This window comes from Tiliqua scincoides, chromosome 2 (assembly GCF_035046505.1).
Source record: "Tiliqua scincoides isolate rTilSci1 chromosome 2, rTilSci1.hap2, whole genome shotgun sequence".
Classification (NCBI taxonomy): domain Eukaryota; kingdom Metazoa; phylum Chordata; class Lepidosauria; order Squamata; family Scincidae; genus Tiliqua; species Tiliqua scincoides.
Window position 1 is genome coordinate 125376241 of NC_089822.1, and position 25275 is coordinate 125401515.

Consider the following 25275-nt stretch of genomic DNA (forward strand, 5'->3'; position numbering starts at 1 on the left):
GCTGCTGGAAATTTCCTTCAGGTAAAGGGACATTTGTCCCCTTGCTCTGAGGTAAGTCCCAGCAGCTGCTATGGGTCAACCGGGACCTGCACCACCAATATCGTTGGCGCATGTCTAAGTTGACCCATTGTAGCTGCCGAGACTTACCTCAGAGCAAGGGGACAAATGTCCCTTTACCCAAAGGAGACCTCCAGCAGCTAAAAACTCCCCATGGGATACAGTGGTAGCTGTGCTGGTGCCGCTGCATCACCACACAGGGATTTAGGTAGGATTGGGCTTTAAGTGGTACAAGTCAGTGGGAAAGGCAGGTTAAAACTAAGGACCTGTATGCCTTAAGCTTCCATAGAGAGATCCCTGAGAACCCAGACAGCCCCAGCTACAGAGCAGAGACATGTCTACACTACACACTGCAGCCAGTTTTCAAAGCTGTTCTGACACTGGCTCCAGTGAAAGAAGAGGCCAGTAGTGCTGTAAAAAGACTCTGGATCTTTAACACAGAATTATTCATTATTCTCCCAAAACTCTAGTTCCCAGAATGCCACTGCAATGAAACCTGTTTCAAACTGGTTCCACTTTTTCAGTAGAAATGTGCCCTAACAAAATGAGTCATAGAGTACCTTCTACAGGATGATTACTGCACAGTTTCAAGACCACAGTGAAGAGTTGGCACACTGGTGTGGAAGTTTGTAGGGACAGAGCAAGGGAGTCTGGCATGTCAGGGGCACCAGGCCACAATGCAAAGGGAACACAATAACTGGCTCAAAGGGACAGGGAGTGAAGCACAGAGTTTCATCCTTTCAGGCTCTCCCTTATGTAGTCCAAGAAATACTAGACAAGGCATAGGTAGGTCCCTGACACACAAAGCCCTCAGAACCCTCTTCCTTTGGGACTACAGGTGTAGGCAAAGAGATGAAGGCCAAGAAAGGAAATATCTTCCACCCTCTTTTGAGTATGGCTTTGTGTGTTATACTGATTTATAGCAAGCTTGAAAATAACTACCTGTCTGGTCACCAGTGGCAATAAGAACAACCTCCTGATGGTCAGAAAGGGAAGAGACTATAACTTCTTAGTGGATCTCTTTCTTTCAGCATGCCAGTGTGCCACAAATAGCTAGCACAGGTTTGTGGGAGCAAAACATTGTGTAGCCTGGTAACTTTCAGATACGTATTTGCCAATTGAATGGGTGTTACAGCAGAAATGGGGCAGCCCCCCTTTTCCACAGGCTTTTTTCGTCATCACAGTCCATAGTTGAGGGACTGTGCAGAACTTTGTGCTAAGTTGCTGCCTGTTGCATAACTTTTCTTCATTTTGCCTTATCTGTCTTGAGGAGGCTCAGGATGGCTTAGGGAGAGTGACTGCGTTTAGGAAACAAAAACCCTTCACTAAGAGTGCTGCAGTTTCTAATGCTGATTCAGACCCTGGAGGATGATCCTGCAGGGGCCCAAAGCACCTACTGACCTGTAGCCAAAGAAGCAAATACCAAGCTGAATGGTCTAGTTGCGACAACCAGGTCAATGGTGCACAAGGCTACGTAGTCAGTGCTTGATCCAGGACTAAATTATCTGCAATCCAGTGTGCTTTTCGGATAAAACCATCAGCATTCGAGATTGATCCCAGCAAAGTCATTCTGCACCAGGAGACCCAAAGATGCAAGGGAACTGCATAATGAGCAGCTCTACTACCTGGTTCTGATACACCATGCCCTCCACCAAGCTGGCTACATCTCGCTCAGGTCGCAGCAGTGTTGGTCCAAAGACAATGCCAATGTTTTGTGTGGTCATCCGGTTGGCGTCTGAGTGCTCCATCACTCTGAAGGGAGAGAGAGAGAAGGGAATGAGGATAATAGTTCCAATATATTGCCCTCTCCTTTAACAGATTCCTGGCCAAAGCAGACAACTGGATATGTTTGGAATTTAATTTCTAAAATGAGAAGTGCTGGGGTTTAAGCCAGCTTGATGGTCGCACACTGACTTGGAACATTTTCCCCCAATTCAAGATGTGGACTTTTTGTTTCTAGATGAGGGGGAAAGCATTTTACATGTGCTTTTTCCTTATCACATCTCACACCAAAGGAGAGTTGAAAGCTGAACCCCAATGTTTTCTTCCTTTGACAACCTAGAAATGACCCATTTTTACATTCAGATTCAAATAACGTGAATTTGTATTTTTTTCCCAATGTGTCATGCAATTCCAGTCCCCAAATAGTGCCAAAATTGAATTTTCAAAACTGAGTACATACCAGCAAAGTAGATCTTCTGACAGCAAAAGTGAGACTGCTTGAATTCCACTGGTTAGAAAGGAACCACTGACAGGTAAACTCTAGTATCAGTAACAAACTCAGCACACATTGGCAACAGGTAACAGCTAACCAAGTAAGAAAACAAGTAGAGTTGGATGGTACGGGGGTATTGTGGGCCCTTACTTGCGGAGATGTTCCAATAAGTAACGCAGTGTGTCCCGGTTTGGTTGAGGGAGGCTCTGGACTAGCTCTGTCAGCTTAGATACTCTATCCTTGGGGTCAGACAGCTCTGTGTAGGAAAAAGCAATGGGACATTCTTCAGTGGGGAGGGTACTGTGGGCAATTTTATTTGGACGTCTCTAAGGGGCAGCATCAGGAAGCACAGGGAGCCAGAAATAGGCCTGAGATTCTTGTTTCAGTTTGCAGCTCAGAGATCACCTCGCAGAACAAACGGAATGTATAATCGTAGCAGCAGAATACAACTGCCTTTGGGGCAACACAGCTGTTAATATAGTCATTCCATATCCCCAGGGCTTCATTTGCAAAGAGAGGAGTGTTGAGATTCAAGTGGCTCAAATCTTCAGGGCACAACTGTGGTGGCTTATGAGTCATAAGGAAAGGGCAGCCTGCACTTGCTCAATGCACTTTTCACTCCTGTCCCCACCTGCAAAAAAAATCATTTACAGCAAATGGATGGGACATTCATTTTCTAGGCCTGGATTAAGAGTGCTGACAGTGGGTCCTTCACTTGTGAAGTGACTCTGATTTTACACCTTTCCTGAGCTCCAAAATACTGGTACGTGTCACAAGGAGATGCATGGTAGATGCCAACCTGCAACAGGTGGATGAACAATCTTGTGATGTGATCGCGTTAGAATTTCCCCACTGAGCTTCACTGGGAGCTGCTGGCCTGGGGCAGGAAATGTGTACAATGTTGCATTGTGCTTTTCCCCCGCAGCTATGTATTAGGAAGGAGGTGAAGCAAGTTGGATGCTTGTTCAGCCATTAGTCCCTTATGCTTTAGAAAATCGACTGCCTGCCTGATATATATAATTTAAGGAGGCACATACACATATTTATTCTTCACATTAAGGAAATTGCTATAATTTTAAAAACCACTGCAAGATTGCTTCAGGAATTGGGGTGCACAGATTGGTGATGGGAGAGATACTAGTCAATAAGGACCCTTCACAACTGGCTTTTCAGTGGTTCAAACTGATCTACTCAGAAAAGTTGTAGATCTCAATTTGCAAAGATTACCTGAGTCCGAAAAAAGGACCATTTCTATGGATTGCTTTGAGAACACTTTCAAGCACCCCCACTGCTTTTAACATGTTACATCTATTTTTCACCCCTTTAAGCACTGGCCCTGGATTCTCTGCTTTCAAGATCTGACAGGGCCCTGGCCAGATAAATTTCAGTAGATGCTTTGTTATGCTTCCCTAAAGCAATGAATGCAAGATGCATTATTTACCCTATACACCTGTTTCAAACCACCCGAAACTGAAGTGGTGTCTCCAAAGATGCTAGGAAGATTCAGGAAGTCATTCTTTTTTCTGGCACATTTTCCAAAGCCAAGCCCCAGAATTGAAAACAGGTTGTGAGGCTTTAATCTTGGCTCAAAATGCAGCCGTGCAGAGCCCATACAAGCACGGCCAAAGCCACATGGCAAAAAACAAAAAACCACACTTACTGACAGCAGCGATGCATTCATCAAAAGCACTGTACGGCACCAGTGGTTCCGGCAGCTCCCGAAAGAAAAGCTTGAGGGCACCTGTTATCACATGCACATCATCCCACTGCGGGTCACTCAGACGCAGCTTATCCTCTAGGAAACAGGGATATAGACAACAAAGTCAGTGGGGGCAGAGGTATTCAAGGGGTATCAACAGCCCCCCTGAGCCATCCCCAGAGCCTATACGACACAGAAACAGATCACATCTTTGATGCTAGATTAATGAACTGGGTAGTAACTAGAATCCATTCCATACTCACATGTGGATGTACCAACTACAAATCAGTGGTCTTCTCCCCTGTGCTGCTTCAGGTAAGGATCTGCTGCTGCTGCACTCTGCCTGGCCCTCCTCTCAAACCCAGAGGTTAACCGATGCATACAGAAGAATTTCACTCAACTCCCTTCCATGTGCACTTAACACATAAACCACTCCCCCCCCCCGCAACAGAATAAACTGCCCCTAGGATTGCCAGCTTGCAACTCTGAGACTAGTACTGTGCATTTAAAATTACATGTGATGTCGGGACAAAGTATCTGTGGCTTCTCCTGCCTATACCTTCCCTGATCTTTCCCTCTGCCACCCCCATCACCTGCCGTGTGGCATACCTAGAGTTCCTGCTTGCTACAAGAGGATGGAAAAAAAGAATATGGGGGAGAGGGGAACGACTGCTTCATTTCCTGTTTCACTAGTAGCTTTCAAGGTACAAAGTAAACTCTTGGGTACTCCTCACTGGTCCTGGGAAAAGTACAGTTGCTACATAGATTCAAGCAAGGGCTCAGGTTCAGCCACATTTAAGTCTTTCATTGGAAGATACTGCACATGCTTTACTCTGAAATCAGTGATATGTTAAAGTGCTTAATTGTGACTGAATTGTACTCCAAGGGTGCCTTCCTTTCACAAAGGCTGAGGCTGCTACCTTGCAACTTAGAGGCTATCAATTCCCTATCCTGCATGCAAAGGAGGACCTGCAAAGGTTCAAACAGTGCTAGTCAGGCAGGCATTCATTCAATGGTTCTTATACTTCCAAACGCAGAATAGATTTTTCATGTTCATCATTCCAGGAGGCCTTTGTACAACTTGAAATACTACAGATGTGCATGTAATCTAATCAAGTATCTCCTCCAACTTCCTCCCTTTGTGATGAAACTGAAAAAAATCTTCCGGAAACGGAAAGCTAGATAAAACACTATGCACCGTCACAGAAATATCCAAGCAGTTTGTTTTGAATAGCCAGCCAGGAAGAAGAGCCTTGTGTGATTCTGATGCCTGCATCAGAGCACTTGTTGGCCCATTTGGAGGTTTGTCTCACTGATCTCGCAGAGACATCAAGAGGCTGATATGGACACCCAACCCTACCTTGGCAACGCTGCTCTGGAAAGACGTAACGTCCATCCGATGTCACTGCCCGCTCTGTAAGGCAAAATAATGGGGCTTGAGACAGGGTGAAGAGAGACATAACAGACATCCTTCCCTTGCAGCGTAATCTTGGCTTTGAAATGTCCTGATACATGTACATATCAACACGCAGAATGCTGATTCAGCCATAAGTTTTGTCCCGCTCATCCTTCATGCCTATAATACAGACATATATTAAAGAAGCATATATACATTTTGATATGATACCTTTCACCTTATTTTGAAAAATAGCTACAAAACCGGTCTGATATTTGAGTGGAGGCAATGAATACTGTTGATGTTACAATAGGCTTGTTCCTTGGTTCAAACTGAATCATGCTGAAAATAACTTGCAAGTTTGGTTTTTCAGAGCTTGCCCCAGTGCAGAAAAAAGTATATTTGTATCAAATGCCATGAAGGTGCTTTCAAACTGGCCCCACAGCTCTACCAATGCTACTATACCTATCTTCACCCCCAGAAAAGCAGAACGGAGAATGAAATGGCTGTGAGAATCAGCGTCTTTCTTCCTCTGCCACTGCACCCTCCAGCTATGCATGCAACAGCTATTTGCATGCAAGTACTCACCACGATCAACTATGAATCTCAACTTCTGGATAACAGCCAAGTTTCCACTGACTCTATAAATCCCATCCGCATCCAGACCTGAGAGGAAGGAGAGAGACCTTGCTGTGAATTTCATTCATCCCATAGGCTTGGCAGGATGGACACAGGAAGGTACAAGAGCGCAGTGCCATGACTAGGGAACGATATCAGTTCAGGTCACATTTTAGATAGAAGCCAGTGGGAGCACCACTAGGCACACTGACCTCTCTCTTCCACAGCTTCTACACACTGCTGGACAAAACGTGGTACTGTGCCCCCTTCCCGTTGGCACAGAGCTTCCAGCCGGCAGCCAAACACCTGATCTGAGGATAAAAGAGGGTAATGCTTTAGCAGGATCAGATGGTCAAGTTCTGGGAAAGGCAGGATTTCACAGCCACCACAAACAAAATATATGTAGCCATGCTGTTCACTTGGTGGCCTGAAGGGGGCATACAGCTAACAATGGCTTTGATAGCAAATCTCACCATATCCACCTTCACTCATAGGGGCTGGATGAAACTAGCTCTGCATGCTGGGGCTGGTCTTAGTCAACTTGCGTTTGCTGCTTCAGGCTGCAGGTAAGAAGCTACAGTTTCTGGTTTGGGGGAGATGTGCAGAGAAAGTTGCAAATAAGCAGCTTCAGAAGAGCCAGTGGAACCAGTGGGAGCAAAAATGGGATATTGGTACAAGTAACCTGCACATGCTGCCTTTGAAAATCCACCATTTGTCCATAACCCACAATGGAGGGTGAAACTACCGGGGGGGGGGCTGGGCTAGTCACCTCGAATCAGTCCTTTTTCCTGTAAGCTTTGCAGTGGCGGTCGCTTGGCAATGAAACGTCTCAGCTTGCTCTTGACCCGCTTTTTGTAGGCTCTATCAGGACTAGAGGGTGCTGGGAGAAGGAGAAGATGAGTGGGGTTGAGGTTGCTGCAGTAATTGCAGCTCAGCCGCCTTTTCTTACTTGCATGGACAACCGTCTCCAAGATTTTCCATCTCCAAATCTGTTTGACACCTACCTGCCTGTGCCTCACACTTTAGGGGCCCCAGGTCCTCCTCCTCATCGGCACTGAGGTCCACGAGATCAGCACTGTTTGACCGGCTGAGTGGATAAAAAAGTGGTTCGTTCAGGGGATTCTCTTGGTCCTGCAGTGTGAAAGGGAAGTTAAGTTAAGCTCTGGCTTAACTGGGGAGGAAGGGAAATGGGGCCATATAGGCAAACACAGGCAAATATCCTTGATTTCCTTAATTGAATCTGACTGCAAAGTGTACCATTTCAACTGGCCTAGATTGAGATGCTATAGGATGACAATAACAGAGCCATTCAATAGATCCCTGATCTCCAGTTTTCTGCTGCTCTTTCAGCATTTCCAGCAATGCAGAATGATCTTCAGCACCCTCCTTGAATCTCACCTTACTTGACTTGAATTTCAGCTTTGCAGCTGATCCTCCAAGTCTGCGATCTGGACCGGAGAAGAGCACAGACAGCTCTGGTGCATTAAGAGGGACTGAGATGGCATTAGCTTTCCCTGGTTCACTGCTTCTGTCATTCCCCATTCCTCAGGTGCCTTAAATATACGTAACTGCTAAAGCAGAGAGGATTTGTATAGATCCACTCCATATAGAATAGGAATCTCTAACCTGGGGATCCTCCATTGGCAAATCTGTCCAAAAACCAATCTGAGGAAAACCATGTTGTGCCCCCTGCTAGCCACACAGAAGATGATGGCGGTCTGATGCTGCCTTTGAAATCAGGGGCAGAGATCTTTCAAGCAAGCAGTTTGGCAGCTGAGGGCCATATCCTACCAACTTTCCTGCACTGATGTAGCTGTGCCAATGGGAGGGGTGCTGCATTCTGCTGTGGGGGGACAGTCATGGAGACCTCCTCAAGGTGCGGGAACATATGTTCATTGACCTCGCGGCTACATTGAGGCTGCACTGGCACTGGAAAGTTGGTTAGTATTGGGCCCTGAGCCGCTTCACTAACCATCCCAGCTGAGGTTATCTACCAGGCCGTGCTGGAGAGCAAAGGTTCAAGCCAGGGCCTTCCACCCTTATGTTTCTGTCATCTCTCAGCTGAGAGGCAGGCCTTGGACAATCAACAAGCCAGCACCCCTGCTGAAGGACTCAGCTGAGCTCTGGGCCTTCTGAAAGCAGCATCAGCCTGCCCTGGAAGCTCAAGTCCTGCAGGGCCTGCCACCTAGAACATGGAACCTGCTGCTGGTCAACTCCTTCTGGTCAACCCCTCAGAGGCCTTATCTGAGAACTTTGTGGGTGCAAAAACTAGTCCAAATAAGATTGTTCTGAGTATCTCCTTTTCACCAACAGTCTTTCAGGAATTGGGGGAAGCTGAAGCTTCTCGGTGCTCCTCACTCACCAGCCTACGGATGACACCTTTGATAGCCTGGTACCAGTCTTGGCTGACAGCCTCACTATCTGATTGTAAGAGATACTCATTGCCAGTCACGGTGCGAAACTAAAAACAGAAGAAAACAGGAGAGGTCAGAATGGGTTAAGCAACGGCTCTGTGTAACCCAGCGAGTAACCCAGTTGTGAGCTATGGCTCCCCAGGGAACCACGGAAAACAGTGGGGGCGCTGCAGAATCCTTGCGAAAAACCCGCCACACTATGCAGTGTATAGAATTGTAGCCCTAATGGGGAGCTGTGGCCAATGACCAGAATCAAGGGAGCTGCCAATTGAAAAGGTTTGGGAACCACTGTCAAGGAGACCACTGCCAACCACCTGTTCAAGGAGAAAGTGAATGATGGAGTTGATAGTCACTTAGGAATGTGATATGTCAAGCCTTTGGCTGCTCTTAACCACAGCCAATGTGATGTGGAGAGATTCTCACTGCCCTCTTCCCACAAGATTCAATCCACCTGTCTGAGAATTTTCCCTTTCTTTTCTTACTGATAGATAACACAGACAATGGCTCCTACTTTAAGTTCTGGAAAGGGTCAATTCTGAAACCTTCTGCAAGAATAACAAACCAGCTCATGGGGGGAGTGTTCCTCAGATTATTATTATTATTATTATTACTATTATTACTATAGGATTTTTATACCGCTTTTCTAAAAACATCAGAATAAAATATTAAAATAGAAACCATAAAAACAATTTTAAAAATAACAACAATAAAAGAGCACATCACAGATAAAATAATGTATAACAGCATAAGGGGTCCCTAAGGAGCACCTTAGGTTCAAGCAGTATCACCTTTGACTCATTCACCGTAAGCCAAAGTGTTTTGGATTTCATTCCCTGAGCATTCATGTGCTTACATGGATGACATTCCGCTTGCTGGACAGGTCCCTGGCCCAGTCAATGCGGGCACAACGCAAATCCACACTGCTTTCAGGTCGGCTACCAGCTGGGTTCTGCAGAGGAAAAAGGAGGACTGAGGAGGTCCCCCACAGTCTCAGTGGGCACTGTGTCAAGTTTGTTCTGCCCCAGAGACTGCTGGGAAAAGAACAACAAAGGTGGTTACTGATGTTACATGCAACCTGTGCTTCCTTGCTCATCTGCCTACCACAATACCACATGCCTGCTCCACTCACCCATCCTGCTGTCACCTTGGGATCCTTGTAGAACATGAGGCTATTCCCAGCGAGAACCAACCATGAGGATGACCAGGACTTTCTGGAGGGATGGAGGAGTAACAAGAGAAGCAGGGTGAGAATACAAGTATCCAGATATTATGTGCACACCCACACACCTGCCATGTGATTAGGTACATAAGAACATAAGAGCCCTACTGGATCAGGCCATAGGTCCATCTAGTCCAGCTTCCTGTATCTCACAGTGGCCCACCAAATGCCCCAGGGAGCACACAAGAGACCTGCATCCTGGTGCCCTCCCTTGCATCTGGCATTCTGATGTAGCCCATTTCTAAAATCAGGTGGTTGCACACACCCGTCATGGCTTGTAACCCGTGATGGACCTCTCCTCCAGAAATGTGTCCAATCCCCTTTTAGAGGCGACTAGGCCACATACTGTGGCAAGGAGTTCTACAGACTAACTACATGCCTTGAGTAAAAAAATATTTTCTTTTGTCCATCCTAACTCTCCCAACACTCAATTTTAGTGGATGTCCCCTGGTTCTGGTGTTGTGGAGAGAGGAAAGACCATCCCTCTATCCACTCTATTCATCCCCTGCATAATTTTGTATGTCTCGATCATGGCCTCCCTCAGGTGCCCTTTTTCTTGACATTAGTTTGTTGCAATGAGCACTGCAGCAGTATAAATGACAAACCCCCCCCCCCACTGCAGCTTTCCACTACTACAAATGGCAGCTGTTATAAGAATACATTTTCTGCATTCTCTTCTCTATCAGCTTCCATGTGGAAGACCTTACTTTGTCTTGCTACTTCCTATTTCTTGTCCTCTGTAAATAAGCCATGAGGTTCGAAATCTCATTCTGGGAAATGGAGAGAGAATTCCCCAAGATCAACCCTATTCTCACTGAAACGAACTTTCTGAGGACAGTCCTGCAGTTTGGACACTGCTTGAACCAATCACGTACATACACGCGCTCATACGTGCATGCAGTCATCATAAGAATATCACACATCCATCTTATTCAGCTAGCCCCAAAGTCACCACTTCCCATACCGTTGAGCTTGCTGCCTCTCCCTTAAGGAGGGAACCCAGGCCCAACTCTGTGTTGTTTTCTTCTAAGCTTGCCTGGCCTCCTCCTGGCCAGTGATGATAGCTGAAAAAGGTCCCATTTATTCACTCACCACCCTGCATTGCCCCCTTTGTCCATTCATGGCAAAGGACATTGCTTGTCAAAATCCCTTCAGCTGTGAAATGCTGTACAGCCGGAGCAAAGAAGCCAGCCAGGTTAGCATGAGGGCTGTTTGGATTCCACCAAAAGGGCTGGCGAGGCAGGCACCCCTCCTCAAGTGCCTCCCCATTGCTGGGTATGGTTGGCAACCTTCAGTCTTGAAAGACTATGGTATCAGCCTACAGCACCCAGTATTCCCAGGCGGTCTCCCATCCAAGTTCTAACCAGACCTGACCTTGCTTAGCTTCTGAGAATCAGACAAGCTCAGGCATGTGCAAGGTAACAGTTGCTGTCAACTTTGTCCCATTGCTGGGACGCTGCTGGGTACCTGAGTTTCCGGCCTCCTTCTGCAATCTTCGTTTTGTTCAGCTGTCCAGCTTTCTCCACCGTCTGCAGCAGGGAAGTAGCATCAGAAAGGACCCCCAGAAGAATCCTTTGAGCAATCCTGCACTACACTTTACTCCTTATCGCAACTACACACACTTTACTCCTTATCGTTCCCTACACACCTTTGTTTCCCACAAACCCTTGCTTTCCATGATCCCAGGTAGCATCCGTTCCCAAAAGTGCATCACCCACTAGGAAGACAGTACAGAGGGAAACAAGCAACTAGTTGCTTGGGGAGGTGAAATATCAGGGTCAAACTGCGTGCAACGCTAAACACAGCATTGCAATTCTGTCTTCAAAGCAGTTGCCAAGGATTCAGAGTGGAACCATGGCACATGGGGAAGAGAGGTTATCCCTTTCTCTCACGATGCTTTCTTTATGAAAGCTGTCCCCTCCCCTGTTATTTTCCCTAGGAGGAAAACTGGTATCTGTAGTAATGGAAGTTTCCGTCCCAGGGCAAATAGCAGCTTCAAGAATGTATTTTCATCAAGATAGTGGTACAGGAGGAAGGTTTACAGCCCTCTCCATATGCACTTCAATTCTGATCCAGATTCCTTCCCAGCTGCTGTTTCAAAAACAAAACAAAGCTGGAACGGCAATGATATGTTTTTTCACATCATTTGTAATATATGTGTGTAGTTTGGCCCTCATTCTCAAACAGAAATGGGGAAGAAACAAGCAATTACAGGAAGTACCAAACATTCTGGAAGAGGTGAGGCTGCTAACAGGAACAGAGAATGCTCCTGCGTGCACAGCCTAGCAGGAGGGTGTAGAAATTCCAGCCTCTGTCCTGAAGACTCAGGTACTTGGAGATCTTCCTCACGTCACACAATGTGTTCCACTTCCTGAAGCTCCCTTGTTTTATTCACTCTCAGACCCTGAGATCTGCAGCTAACAGCCCTCTCCCTCTTTCTTGCACCATATCTTAGACCACTGCCTGGGTAGCACTCTCTGACTTCCATCAGATCAAATGAGGGAGTGGAGAGATCCCACTCTCAGCCTGGGGCTGGGCCGTAGGGGTTTACAGTGAACGAGGGCTCCCTGCATCAGACCCATGCAAGGAATGGTGATAGAAGGGCCCTACCACAGGACAGGGAAGAGTCAGAACTTACATGTAGTAGGTCAGGGAGATGTGAGAGGGAACCATTGGCAGGTGCTGATGGGGGGCAATCCCCTACCCAGGCCTCACAGCTGTGCTGGGAAAGGTTCCGGCGATGGCTTCCCTATAAAGAGTGACAAAGGAAAGGGAATTTCCGTACCACCTACTGTGTCCAATCACTTCCTGTATCCTTTGTCCTGCCATGCCCCACATGCACACACTCTCCTGCTCTAGTCTAGACACACAGAGCGACCCAGGCTCTCTGCAACACATCCACCAAATGCATCTTCCCCATCGCCTTTGAGGCCCAGACACCCCAAAGTCCTGGAAGTTCTTTCTCCCATGGGATCTGCCCACCCCTCTGACTTACCTTAGATACCCGTGTCTCTGGCAGCACCATGGATTTTGTGTAGCCCAGCGTCCTGTCCCTTAGACTTGGATTGCCAGGCTGCTCACCCCTTGCCCCGTCTTTCACTCTGTCCAAAGTTTCACCCAGATGAGTATCCACTGGGCCTGAGGGGTCAGGTCCCTCTGCTTGTACCAAGCTCTGAAGGAACAGAATCAAGGGAGGGAGGAAGAGAAGCTCCTATCTAGAGAACAGGATGGCAAGCAGGCAAGAGCCGTGGCTGCAGTAAGAAAGGCTTCCCTTCCCCCCCTCTCAGCCCAGATCTTAACAGTTCCCAAAGTCTTAATCCACAGCCCCCCTGCTATTCCTTTCAGCTCTTGTCTCCCATCACCAATGGCCTTCAGTCCTGACCCAAAGCTTCCTGATGCCCCCCAGCCCTGACCCTCGCTGCTGATGCTACTAACAAGACCCTTCAGGCACAGATTCTCCCGGCAGGGAGCACGTGGCAAAGGGGTGTGAGGACTGGGGGTGGCGGCGGAGAGAATGGGGCTTGGAGATTAGCTGGCAGGCTTGCTCCTTCCCCTTTGCCAGGACACATAGTTCGTTAGAGTAATTATGGCAGAATTTCTCAGGCACCTGGCAGGCAGCCCAAACATTCGGCTTGGTGTAAGGTGCCAGGACTTCAGAGGCAGATTCTAGGAGAGAAGGAGGGGGGTGTAGAGGAGGGGAAGGGGGGCAATGGGGGCAGGCAAGTAGGGGGGCAAAATAAGGCAGGGGGAGGGTGTTGACAGCCACAATAGTCTTTGGACCTCAGGTCTACTAGGCTTCTTGATGCAGAGCCCAGGTCTACCTGAACATGCAGCATCGGCAACTAAATAAAGTAATAATGGAAATAAAGTCATATGGAAAACCAAACACACTCTTAAGTCTCTCTAAAATTTCTGAAATACAGAAAATTGATTGCAAAAAAATTAGCATCATTGAATTGAGGCTCACACTAGAATGGATCAAAATGAACTTCTGCAGCAGCTGTAGCCCCACAGCTGGGTCTCTCAGCTTCTATACACTCCTTCATGGTTATGGGATCCACAAGCCAAAGAGCTACTGTAGCAGGCCAGTTTCCTCCCAGATTTGGCACTGTGTTAAGGAGGGTCATGGGTGCTTTCCTGGGCCTGGTGTGTCTGGCTTGCAGCAGCAGTTAGCACTACATGCGTGTGGTGGTGCCCCAGCATTATGTGCTGGCAGTGAGCTCAGGTGAGATAGGAAAATGTCAGCTCCCAGGAACTTTCTCGGCCCCCTCCTTTGGCTCCTGGGCCCCTTTTCTGACCCTGGGCCCGGGTACAAATGACCCCCTTTACCCCCCTCTCCTAGGCCCTGGCTGGACATGATAAGAAGGAAGACTCTACATTTGCTGTTGAATGTCTCGGTTAATGCAGGTGCCCCAAAGAGCACCAGCCTCACCATCTCCTGGGGCCTCCGTGGGGGCTTCCATGACTTCTCACCCGTCTCTGGCTTGTAAAAGTAGCTACGCAGGGAGCTGCAATCAATGTGGCGTTCCCAAGCTTCGAGCACCTGTAGTGGGGGGCTGCGAGGGCTGGGGGGCATGGCCGGTAGCTGCTTCATCTCCTCCAGATTGTAATAAATTGGGGCGCCAGCCCCTGGAGGGCTGCCAGGGGGAGTCAGGTGAGTGTCATCCAACATCTGTCAGAAGAAAACAGGCCTGCTTGTTTTTCATAAGAAGCAGCAGTCTCTCCTCATCACGGGGTACAGAACAAAGTGGGGCTTCGCTCCCTGCCATAGGACTGTCCTGAACACCTTCAAAAGCAAACATTCCTAACAGCTCAATTCTATTCAGCACTGGTGCCATGGGGTCACAAGCTAGAGATCTCCTCAGGGAACTTTTTTACTTTCCTCTTTGTAGGCTGCCTGGTTTCCAATGGATCTCCACAGACATACACCACCTCTTTTGCTGGCATAAGCCCAAGGAGACTCCTGGGGGTGAGACCAGGCCAGGAAGAGGGAGAAAGGATCTCAGCATGTACAGCTGCCACCAAGATCCTCCGCCCCCCCCGCCCAGCCCCCTCCCTGCTCCAATCCTCCCCTGCCTTCTCCAGCAGAGGTTCTGTGGCCTGCCACTGCTGGCACAGGGTATACTGGCTCCTGCACTATCATTGTCAAGTCATAGAATGACAGAATGGCTATGGCAACAGAGTTCCTGGCTTCCAGCTGAAACCTGCCAGCATAAGATTGGGCTGTAAGACACATTGGACAGAAACCACTTATGGTCTTACATGCTATAACATCATGCTATAATAAGCAGCAACTTAGAATAGGCCTGAAAAAGACATGCAGATATTTGGGTTCTGGGGTTGTGTGCTCTCGGCAGTCTTCCCCATTACAAAGTAGCAAAGCAAACAAAACCCAACCCTGCCATAGTACCAGCAAGGCCCAAATCCTAACCAACTTTCCAGCACTGGCATAGCTGTGCCAAAGGGGTGTGTGCTGCATCCTGCAGTTGGGTGTCTGTCACTCACGGAGGCCTCCTCAAAGTAAGGGAATGTTTGTTCCCTTACCTCGGAGCTGCATTGCCCTTAGGTCAGGGAAAGTAGTTTAGGAAAGTAGTTTAGGATTGTGCCCTAAGAGAGGTAGAGACTGAGGATATCAAATATAGACTCATACACCAGAGGCTGATGCACATGGAGGAAACTGAGGTACTGTATCTGTACACCCAGCAGATACAGTTGGAGGTTACAGGACAGCAGGAGTAAAAGGGGAGAATTGTCAGGTGGCTTCTGTCTCCAGAGGCACTCTAAAGAATTGGTCCAATTGGAAGTCAAATAAATGGCAAGAACAGAATGGGGGGGGGGGCTAAAGAGAGAGAGAAGCCAATCCTACCAGGGGTATCAAGTTTTTGATAGAACAGGAAGATCTGGGTTCCAACTTTTGTTCTGCAAGAAGCATGGGCAAGAGAATGTTCTTGAGCCTAATCTTCCTCGTACGATTCTTCTGAGGACCAGATAGGACAATTTCATGTTCATATCCTAGGGGCCCTGGCCCTTCCTCATTCACAGGTGAGGACCGATGAATCATAAGAAGGAGGGGGAAAGGCTCATAGAGGAGTGTTGGAATGGGATTAGGGAGGTCTGGGTTTGAATCCTCCCTAAACTCAATCTGAGGGCTCAATCCTATCCCGCTTTCCAGCACCAATGCAACCACAAAAATGCAGCCTCAAGGTAAAGGAAGAAATGCGCCCTAACATTGAGGAGGCCCCTGTGACTGCCCCACCATCACAGGATGCAGCGCATGCCCTCCAAACGTGGCTGCATCAGCCTTGGAAAATTGAATAGGTTTGGGTCCTAAGAGTGGCCTTAGTCTGCTTTTGCTCTCTCTCTCTAACCTACTCAACAGGTTATTTGAAGGCCAAAATGGGATAACTCCCATGCCTGCCACCCTGAGCTCTTTAGAGGGAGAGGATATAAATGAGAGAAAGACTGAGGGCACTTCTGGTTCTGTGTTGAAATGACACAAGCTATGCTCCTGCGAATGCACAGCTGCCCTCCCCTAGCCCAGCAGAGTCAGCCTGAACCCCGAAACCAGCTCTAAGACTGCCTCTAGCTCTGCCAGTGCGCTGCTGCTTGCCTGGCATGGGCTGCATTTAGTTCCTCCCAGCGACACTGAGGAAGCCTCTCCATCCCACCTCAAGGCGTGCCATTCATTGCTCAAGCTCCAGCGGAAGCTGTAAGTCTTGCTTCATTTCTGGGGTTTGTTTGTAATTATTTCCAGCAGTCTCCCATTCGTCACCCTCAGCTCTCTGTCTGCGTCTGCTCGCCAAGCTCACTTAGTCTTTATGAGCCATCTTTTGCCCCTTGCCACTTGGCCTTTGCTCATGCTTTCCCCCAGAGCATTTCCTGGGGAGCAACCCAGTACCCCTCCCAGTCCGGTACTTACTGCCTGCTGTCAGTGCCTGGGTGAGTGGTGGTGTTCAAAGGCACACCCTGAGAAGCTGACCCTCCCACTGGCTTCCCCACATCCTGTGGGTGAGCACAGCCTCCCAACCCCTTCCAATCAGGGAGAGGGCAAAAGGAGAAGTGGTGAGGAGGCAGATGTGGAGATGTGCTGCGATCAGCCAAGTGTCAGATGTTACCCCTGTATAATTCCTCCCCCTTTGTTTTGAGATCCAGCAGTGCCGAAGTCCTCAACCCCAGTTCCTCCTCCCAAACCAGACCTGATTAAGTCCGGTTTCTTTTCTTATTTAAAAAAAAATGCATAAGAAGGAACACCTCCACCATTTCACACACCTTTTCTTTTCTTTTTCTAGTTCTTTTGCAAGCTGCCTTCTTCTACTCTCCACATGTGAGCTGTCTTATACTGCATCAGATCATTGAGCCATCCGGTTCAGTACTATCTACAGTGTGACATCTCCAGGGTTTCAGATGGGGGACTTCCCAGCCCTACCTGGAGATGCCATAGACTGTGAATGCAAAGCAGGTGCAGTACCACTGAGCCTCATATCTGAAATATGACATCTGCATTTCTTTTTCTTTTTTAAGGAACGAAGCACATGTGTGCTATCCTACACCCCACCCCCATAGCAAGTCTATTCTCTTTGCAGTAAGGCTGCCTACCCCTACCTAATCCATTACAGAAGAATGGAATGTAGTGCTATGGGTGGTAAGTCAGATCTAAAGAAGTTTCCCTAAGCAAAATAAGCTTGGTTTTGGTCATCTGGGCAGTTCCCATGTAAACCTGACAATGCCATTATGAAACTGTCTCCCGTGTCACAATGAACAGCCGTCCAATGGGAAGCAAGCCAGGAGGTCATCCACCCTCATGGGGTTGCTGTCACTTCAGTTGAGCACATGAAGTTAGCCAGAGAGAGAGAGAGAGAGAGAGAGAGAGCCCCAAGAAATAACATCACAAAGCACAACAGCACTTTCTACCTAGACAAACGAAAATATGTGTTATGCAATACATTCAGTGCAAACTAGAGACCGTAAGTAGAGAGTAATGTTTCTCCCTCTATCATCATACTACGGTCATTCAATGACATAAATTTGTAGTAGGACAAATAAAATAACATGCTGTTTCACACAGTATATGATCATGGAATTCATTAAGTGTAAAATGTGGCCACAAATACTAGCTTAGGGCACAATCTAACCAGGTCTACTCCGGTCAGTCCTATTTAGTTCAATGGGGCTTACTCTCAGGAAAGTGTGGTTAGGATTGCAGCCTTAGATGGTTTTGGAAAGTATTAAATTCATGGAGAAGAAGAGGTTTATCAATGGCTATTAACCATGATAATAGCTAAAGGACACATCCATGTTCAGTCAGTACATTTCTGAATAGCAAATGATGGGCACAGATGCCAGGGAAGAGTTGTGGCCTTCATATCCTGCTTGGGAACACTCACAAACATCAGACTCGATTCTGCTGCAAGCTGAATTAGAAAAGGAGTTCTTATGCGGTTCCCTGCAGCTCAACTACATGTGCCTACTGACCAAAAAAATAGAAAGATGAAATAGAAAGATGTCTCTCACCACTTGGTGGTTCCCCTTCATTGCCAGTTCCTCCTCTGAAGAACACTGCTCCAGACACTGCTTTGCTTCTTTTACATGTGGATAGGCGGGCTGGGACAAGCCAAACATGCTGGAGGTTCTACCCAGAGACTGGGGACATGATCCCATCATGGGCAGAGTGAGGCTGTGGCAGGATGCAAGCCCCGCGTGCGAAGGCAGTGGATGTGACTGTCTATACAAATCCTCCAGAGAACAAGACAGCATTTCCAAGTGTGCTAGAAGGAAAACGACAGGATCAGCTGAGGGTTGCTATGCTGCTGTGGGGACTCACTCTGCACAGGTAACAACTACTGAATACCCCTCACAGATCCCTAACATGCAGCACATCCTAAAGTGGTGTTAGCCAATTAATTTCTGGAAAAAGACCAGCCAACATCTGATCAGGGCCAATGATAGGCCAAAGAGACATGACTTCATCCATGTCATTGGCTCGGATATGCTTGCTCTTTTTGTTCTCTAAATAGCTTGTGTGAAGTCTTGATCAAGATGGGACCACAGTGGGGAAGGGGAGGAATACCCCCATCCAATCCGGTTTCCCCCATAAGTGCTATTTATAGAGAAAATAAGCACACCAGGGCCAAAGACATCACACCTTGTTTGGCCCCATGTGTCTCATGCACCCCTCCTCTTCATTATTAGTTCTCCCCAGTCCTAGCCAAAATATTCTGTTATGATAGGCATTCCCAAACTCCTTATCTTGGTGACTCACTGCATTGTCCACAATGGATCCAGGGCCTGCCAAGGCCAAGAAACTGCAGGGCAAAATAGTGGACAATCTGGAAGTAGCTTCTGAGTTGCCTATGCACTCCGTGTGATTGGCCACATCACTGGCCCACTGGCACAACACACAGTTTGGGAAATGCGGTGCAACATGGCACATGCACCCCAGAAGCAACTTCTGGGTTGTCTGCCATTTGACCCTGCAGCATCTTGGCCTCAGTGGGCCAGCGACCCACCAGGACCCACAGTTTGGGAACCGCTGTGTTATGATATTGTTCATGCATAGTACTTCTGGGGTACGTACAGTGCCAAGACTAGGACAGCTGTGGTCACTTGAAGCTACAGTGGCCTTGTTTGTCTACACATGCAAGAGAATGAGATAGGAGTGAGGTGGTAAAATCCTGAGGTGATAGAATGGATTCCTCCTTTTCAGGCTGTAGGTGGAAGATACCACTTTTGAAAGCTCTTCTATGAAAATAAAAAAAAGAAGAAGAAGCTCTCCTTGCAAATTAAAAATTAGCATGCCAGGAAGTAAGATTCTACAGGAAGTAAGATTCCAGCCCCTCTCCCTGTCATGTTCATTTTTGACTTGCAGGATATTTTTCACCCAGGGGAGCATTCAAAAGCATGACCCACCGGTGGCCTGCAGTCTGAAATGGTACAACTCTGATCTCCTCAGAGAACTCAACAACTGCTTCATTCCGCTGCACATGCAGACCAGGTTCTGAAATGCAGAGCCAAAGATGGATGGGTTTCAGCATGACAAATACGTCCCACTAGCCTCTTATTGAAGGACAAGATACTAGCATAAGCTACACAGGAATTTGCACAGTGTCAGGATAAGCTATGACTTAGACTCAAAGCCTTACTATCAGGGCTGGTCTTAAGAGCTGTGGGGCCCAATGCAAAACCATCCCACTGCCTCGCCCCCACCCCACTCACCAGGATGAGTGCCAGTGGCAAGACACCCAGGAGCAGCATCACCACCAACTGCTTCCAGGGTCGCTGATTTCAAGCCAATTGAACCCAAGGGTGGGTGGCTGGGATGTTTATCCGGCGGCAATGCTCCGCTCACCACAATCTCCTCGTGACACCTTGGCATGGAAGATTCCATGCTAGAGCATCAGCTACAGAGTGAGGTGCCAGCTGCTACTGCGGGCACTCTGCTTGCCACCCCAATGTGAGGGCCCTCCAAGCACGGGGCCCAATTTGGCCAAATTGCCCTGCTTACTATGGTTACCAACTCTGCCTGAAGCTATTCTTAGAGGGGATTTTCCAATGTGAAAATTGTAATTTAGTCAAGGAGGCCCTATCAATATCTTTCTGAGTCTCCTAGAGATTGATGCTGAGTCTTGCAGATTCCAGGCCGGTCCTGGAAGATGGGCAACTAAGAGCCTTACAAGCCTGTGCACTCCTGAGCCGTGCCCTTGAGTAGATCCACTTGAGATTGCAGAGGTGGGGAAGGGGGGAAAGAGTTATCCTGCCTGGTCCCAGCATGGCTCCACCCCTCACATACACACCCATGCATCCTATTGCTTCCTTCTGACCTAGCCTGGCTCTGACTGCTTCCATGTCAGTCCTAGATCTTTACAGACTTTGACTTTGGGAGCAATCCTAACCAACCTTCCAGCACCAAGGTAAGGGCAATGCAACTCCAAGGTAAGGGAACAAGCATTGCCTTACCTTGAGGAGGCCTCCCCGACTGCCCCCCAGGATGCAGCACATGCCCCATTGGCACAGCTATGCCAGTGCTGAAAAGTTGGTTAGGACTGTGCCCTTTGTTTGTGTGCATCCCTAATCCTACTGCAGGCATAGCTGCCAGTCAGCCTTCCCCCCCCCCATGCCTACCTTATCCCCTCTCTGTCTGTCCTTCTACTGACTCTTGTCAGTATCTTTGTTCCACCCCAGTTTGGACTGACTTCTCTGTTTCGATCCAGATTGCGACCCTTGAGATGATGACCCTCTATTCGCACACTATTCCGACACCTGCTGTTTACCTAGTACTGTATTCAGTACTCAACTTAACCCATTACTCTGAGGGGAAGATGACCTTAATGGCAGCACAGTTCCAGCTATCCTAAAGTGAAGTTGGACCAACAGTGGAAAAGTCTTCCCTACTAATCCCCCAGGTTCCAGCGCAATCTACCGTGGTTGGATGACTCCAAGGGCTGTACCTGGGCCCCCATTTCATTCTTCAACCTGTAATGCCCCTGTAGAAATACCAGCCAGAATCACTGCCTGCTTGCTTGGCTTTTTCCTCCAAAACTCACCAGCTGAACCATCCCGCTTTGTCCTGATGCCAGGATATAGCATGTTGTCTTGCTGTGAGGCTGTCCTTGTGCCAGTGGGCACTTCAGTCATATAGGCAGCAGGCACAAAGATGGGTCGCTTCTCCTTGGGCTGTCCAAACCGCCGCACCTGCCACCAATCCTCATTGGCCTTGTGCATGAGTTGGAACATCTCACCCTCCAAAATGGTCACCCGCCTCCCATCCTCAGTGTTATACTGGTAGTTGTAGAGGGCCTGCAGCATCACAGTGCCCGAGGAATCTTGCGATGGCATACTCCGGCGACGGTTGATCCCTTCCAGCCACTGCCGGCCTGAAAGCATCTCATTAAGACAGGGTAGCCCCCAATGGCTTAGGAACTCCAAGGTTAGAGAGGGTTCTCAGCTGCTATCTGGAAACGGAACATAATGGGACACAATGCTAAGATGTTGAATACCCTCTTAAATACTTCTACTCTACTCAGCTGGTTGAACAACACATTCAATATTATAAATTGTATACCATTAATTTTATTAAAACTCTGTATAATACATTATTTTGTAGTTTTTCTATATAAAATACAAAATTTGAAAAAAAAATGCAACTCCATTAGCAGTTTCAAAATAGTCAGCACCCTTTGGTTACTCAAGCGCAGCTAGCAGGTGCAACGCCATCTTTGCTGGAAGGGATGGGCATATATCCCCAGCATCTGTTGGATTGCTACCTGATGAAAGGTGAGACAATTCTGCTTCCAGCAGCCGTTTGTGCTAGTGGCTATCCTGTGGCAAGGAAATTCATGGAATAATTATGCTTTGAAAATGGGTCTTTCTCCTCCTAGAATGGTGGTTTTAGTTAGTTCCCTACCACAAGTCATACTGTAATTAAGCCACAGTTGCTAACAGCTCTTGATTGCAATGGCCAGATACCTGGCTTTCAGAATCCTTTCACCTGTGCAGTAAAGTTTCAGCCACATGCTTAAAATGAATACTATTCAAAGAGATCACCAAGGCAGGGAAAAGTTCATAGAGCTGTAACGCACGTCCACTCAGACATGCCATCATATGGCTTCTCTGCCTGGGATTCTGTGACCCTCCCCCTCCCCAAGGCTCCCATTGTGCGCCAGCCTAGAGTCAGGGTCTGTTCTGTATGGCTTCCGGGGATAATAATACCATAATACAGTAATAAGTACTATATGATTATTCTTTTCCAGAAATGTAGCATTTACCCTGCTGGCTGCCTAGCCCAAGAAAAGTGAAAGTCATAAGAACATCCAAGGAGCTGTTGCAACAGGAAGCAGCTCTTGCGGCTTATTACCGAATGAACAACATGCAGCCATACAAAGCAAAGGGTGTTCCCAATGGAATTTGCTCCTCTTAAATAAAACTGGCTCAGGGAGGCAGTTTCTAGAAACCCTCAAATAAACAAATATGAGGCCTTCACCCAGGCCTCTGAAGGGACTCCCCAATATCCCTCCTGTCAGGGCCCTGATTTAGCCCCATCTGGTCCAGCCCTCCTACAAGACAAATAGCAGAATCTTATAGGTCTCAGAAGTCCGTCCCATTGTGTTCAGTGGAATTTACTCTCAGGAAAGTGCGTGTATAGGGTTGCAGCCAAGATCTTCCCTCCAACAGCCTTCCACTGGTTAACCACTTATGCAATCAGCTGTTCTAACAAATTAGAAGAGCTTACGGCTTTCAGGGAGAGCACATCTAGTCAGACATTTAAGTACAATTTGTGCACAGTTTTGATATGGTTACTTACAACTGCGTACACAGCAAAAAGCCTTGTTTCCTGTTCCAGTTTTGTCATTTTAAGCCTTGTGGGCAGAGTGACTCAGGCGAGTCTGGCTGTGTTTTAAAGAATAGTTTGAGACGGTCTTGACTTTCAAGAGTATAGGCAGGGAGGGTCCAATTTTGCTCCAAAAACTGAAAGTGCATTTATGGTTTCCTCCTTGGAGGGGTCACACACAGAACAGAGATTAATTCTGTACTAATTGCAGCCAATTGAGGAGGGTCAATCATGGCTGCAGCCTTGGGAGCCAACTGCTCAGGCACTCCAGGTTGGAGTCTGGGATTCAAAATGGAATCTGAGAAACTTGAGCTAATCTGCCTAGTAATCTACAGAATAGCCGATCTTCTCACCAGAAAATTGACTCCATAAACACCTGCCCCATTAAATCCTTTGTTATCATTTCAGGAAGTGGGAGCATGAAAGAATATTCAGTAGGCTAAGAGAAAGCACAGAATCTCACTGCCACCTTACCCCTTTCTTTGTTTCCTCCTAGATGTAAGCAGTAACTGGCTTCAGTCATTCCTTGAATCTATTCATGAAGCCCCTTACTCAGAGAGGAAGTTGAGTTCAGGAGTCTCTGCTACCAACCCCAGAAGAACAGAAGCCCAAGAGCAGAACATTCAATATCATCCAGACTCATGATCATCACAGGAAAATCCGGACCAGTTATCTTTCAGTTATATTTACCTGAACTTACATCACGGTGAGAGGGGACACACTTCAAGAAGCTGGTGCTCCCAGATCTGCTCTGCCCTTCTTTCCATCTCCACGGAGGTAAGGAAAAGATGAAGCATTTCACTTGTTCAAAAGAATTTGGTGCATGAAACAAAAGCACAGGTATTACACATCCGCTTCTGCAGGGGTGAATGGTTTCCTGTGAGCCGCAGTGAGTTTCTTTGTTCGCATGCAGCACCCAGCAGGAAAGAGGCACTATCTCTGATCCACAGCCCCATTAAGCCAACAGAAATGACATTCTAAAAATACAGTTTAAAAATATTGTAGGTTTTTGTGCATAGGAAACAAAGATCCCTACAGCAACAGACAGCCATCGAGATAACTGTTGTGATCCAAGGCATGCTTATTTTGTAGTAAGTCCCACATTAATGTTCTGACTTGGTGTAAGGGCCAGGAATTGCCCCAGCACGGGTTCAGTGCTCTTATTTGACCCCATATGAAGATCATTCGATCACATAACAGCAGCTGATGTGCCGTAAAATTATCTGCACCTTTCAGAATGATGAGACAGATGCCCAGGTCATTTTGTTGTCCATAGAGAGGCTCTCTGCCTTATTTTGTGCTTTCAAAAACTCTTGGCACCTTGAGCTGATTTCCTCTGAGCATGTGCAGATTGCCCCTTCTTTGTTGTTAAAAGGCAAAGTGTCCCAGAAGAAGTGCAGAGTGACTTTCCCTTGTGAAGGGAACCAAGTTTGTAGTCTCCTTCTCTCCATTTTCTTGCATATCAACTGAAAGAGATTTATTTATTTATTTGAAAAAATTGTATCCTGCCTTTCCCATGTGAAAGCAAATACCCAAGGCAGCTTACAAAGCTCCATAATGCTCCAGTACAATGTATGACAACAATAAGTTTAAAAAAAAATCAATACTGAGCATTAAAATATTAATCTTATCATTAAACATTAAAACAAAGCAAAGCAAAACCTAACGTACATCATCACGCCATGGGGTGGGGAAACAAATTAGTTCAGGGATAAGCTCCATAATAAATGTACAACGCATCCCAGCAATAAGTAAGAAAAAGGAACATCAAGCAAAGCATTAAACTGTTAATTTTAACATTAAACACTAAACATCAAAACAAAGCAAAACAGGACAAAACCCAACACGTATTGTTGAGCCATTGGAGCGGGGGAGTACAAATTAGTCCAGGGAAGCAGTCAAGCCACAGCACTGTTGCAGAGGCATAGAGGGAAAATATCCATCCATCAACAAAATGCCAGCTGAAACAGGTATGTTTTGAGCCCTTGCTGAAAAGCCATGAGGGAGTGACTAGTTCTTAATTCCTCTGGAAGGGAATGCCTTAATTGTGGGGCCACTACAGAGAAAGCTTGCCTGCGTGCCGCCACACCTCTCACATGGGACAAAGGCGGCACTTGTAGAAGAGCCCCCTCAGATGACCTAAGAGGGCAGTCTGGAATGTATGGAAGAAGGCAGTCTCTCAGATAGCCTGGGCCCAAACTGTGAAGGACCTTCAAGGTTAACACCAGCACCTTGAATTGGGACTGGAAGCGAATGGGTAGCCAGTGGTTCGGCAGAGTCATGCTGTCTAGCCCCTGTAACCACCCAGCCTGCGGCATTCTGCGCCAATTGCA

General features: G+C 47.4%; 1 protein-coding gene across 2 annotated transcripts; it reads right to left on the reverse strand.

The window, feature by feature from the left end:
* Positions 1-271: 271 nt before the first annotated feature.
* ARHGAP9 (Rho GTPase activating protein 9) lies at positions 272-23731 on the reverse strand. Of its 2 annotated transcripts, XM_066615289.1 has the most exons (18): positions 23633-23731; positions 21159-21566; positions 18130-18383; positions 14051-14290; positions 12614-12790; positions 12257-12367; positions 11086-11147; positions 9529-9610; positions 9253-9348; positions 8348-8446; positions 7005-7116; positions 6755-6865; positions 6198-6296; positions 5956-6033; positions 5332-5385; positions 3933-4067; positions 2423-2528; positions 272-1809 (listed from the first exon to the last, which is right to left on the reverse strand). In XM_066615289.1, the coding sequence occupies exons 2-18, from the start codon at positions 21496-21498 to the stop codon at positions 1623-1625; spliced, it is 2343 nt and encodes a 780-aa protein (XP_066471386.1). In that variant the 5' UTR covers positions 21499-21566; positions 23633-23731; the 3' UTR covers positions 272-1622. The 2 variants fall into 2 exon arrangements, with proteins under 2 accessions (XP_066471386.1, XP_066471387.1); XM_066615290.1 differs by lacking the exons at positions 14051-14290; positions 18130-18383; positions 21159-21566; positions 23633-23731 and having other exon boundaries at positions 6990-7116; positions 12614-12692.
* Between the last annotated feature and the right edge of the window lie 1544 nt (positions 23732-25275).

Coding starts and splice junctions, on each gene's coding strand:
- ARHGAP9 (XM_066615289.1), bottom strand. CDS start 21,498: ATGCTTTCAGGCCGGCAGTGGCTGGAAGGGATCAACCGTCGCCGGAGT. Junction 7,117..8,347: donor AAGGTGTCATCCGTAGGCTG/GTGAGTGAGGAG, acceptor TTCACACTGCAG/GACCAAGAGAATCCCCTGAA. Junction 2,529..3,932: donor TGAATGCATCGCTGCTGTCA/GTAAGTGTGGTT, acceptor TTTCCTACACAG/AGCTGTCTGACCCCAAGGAT.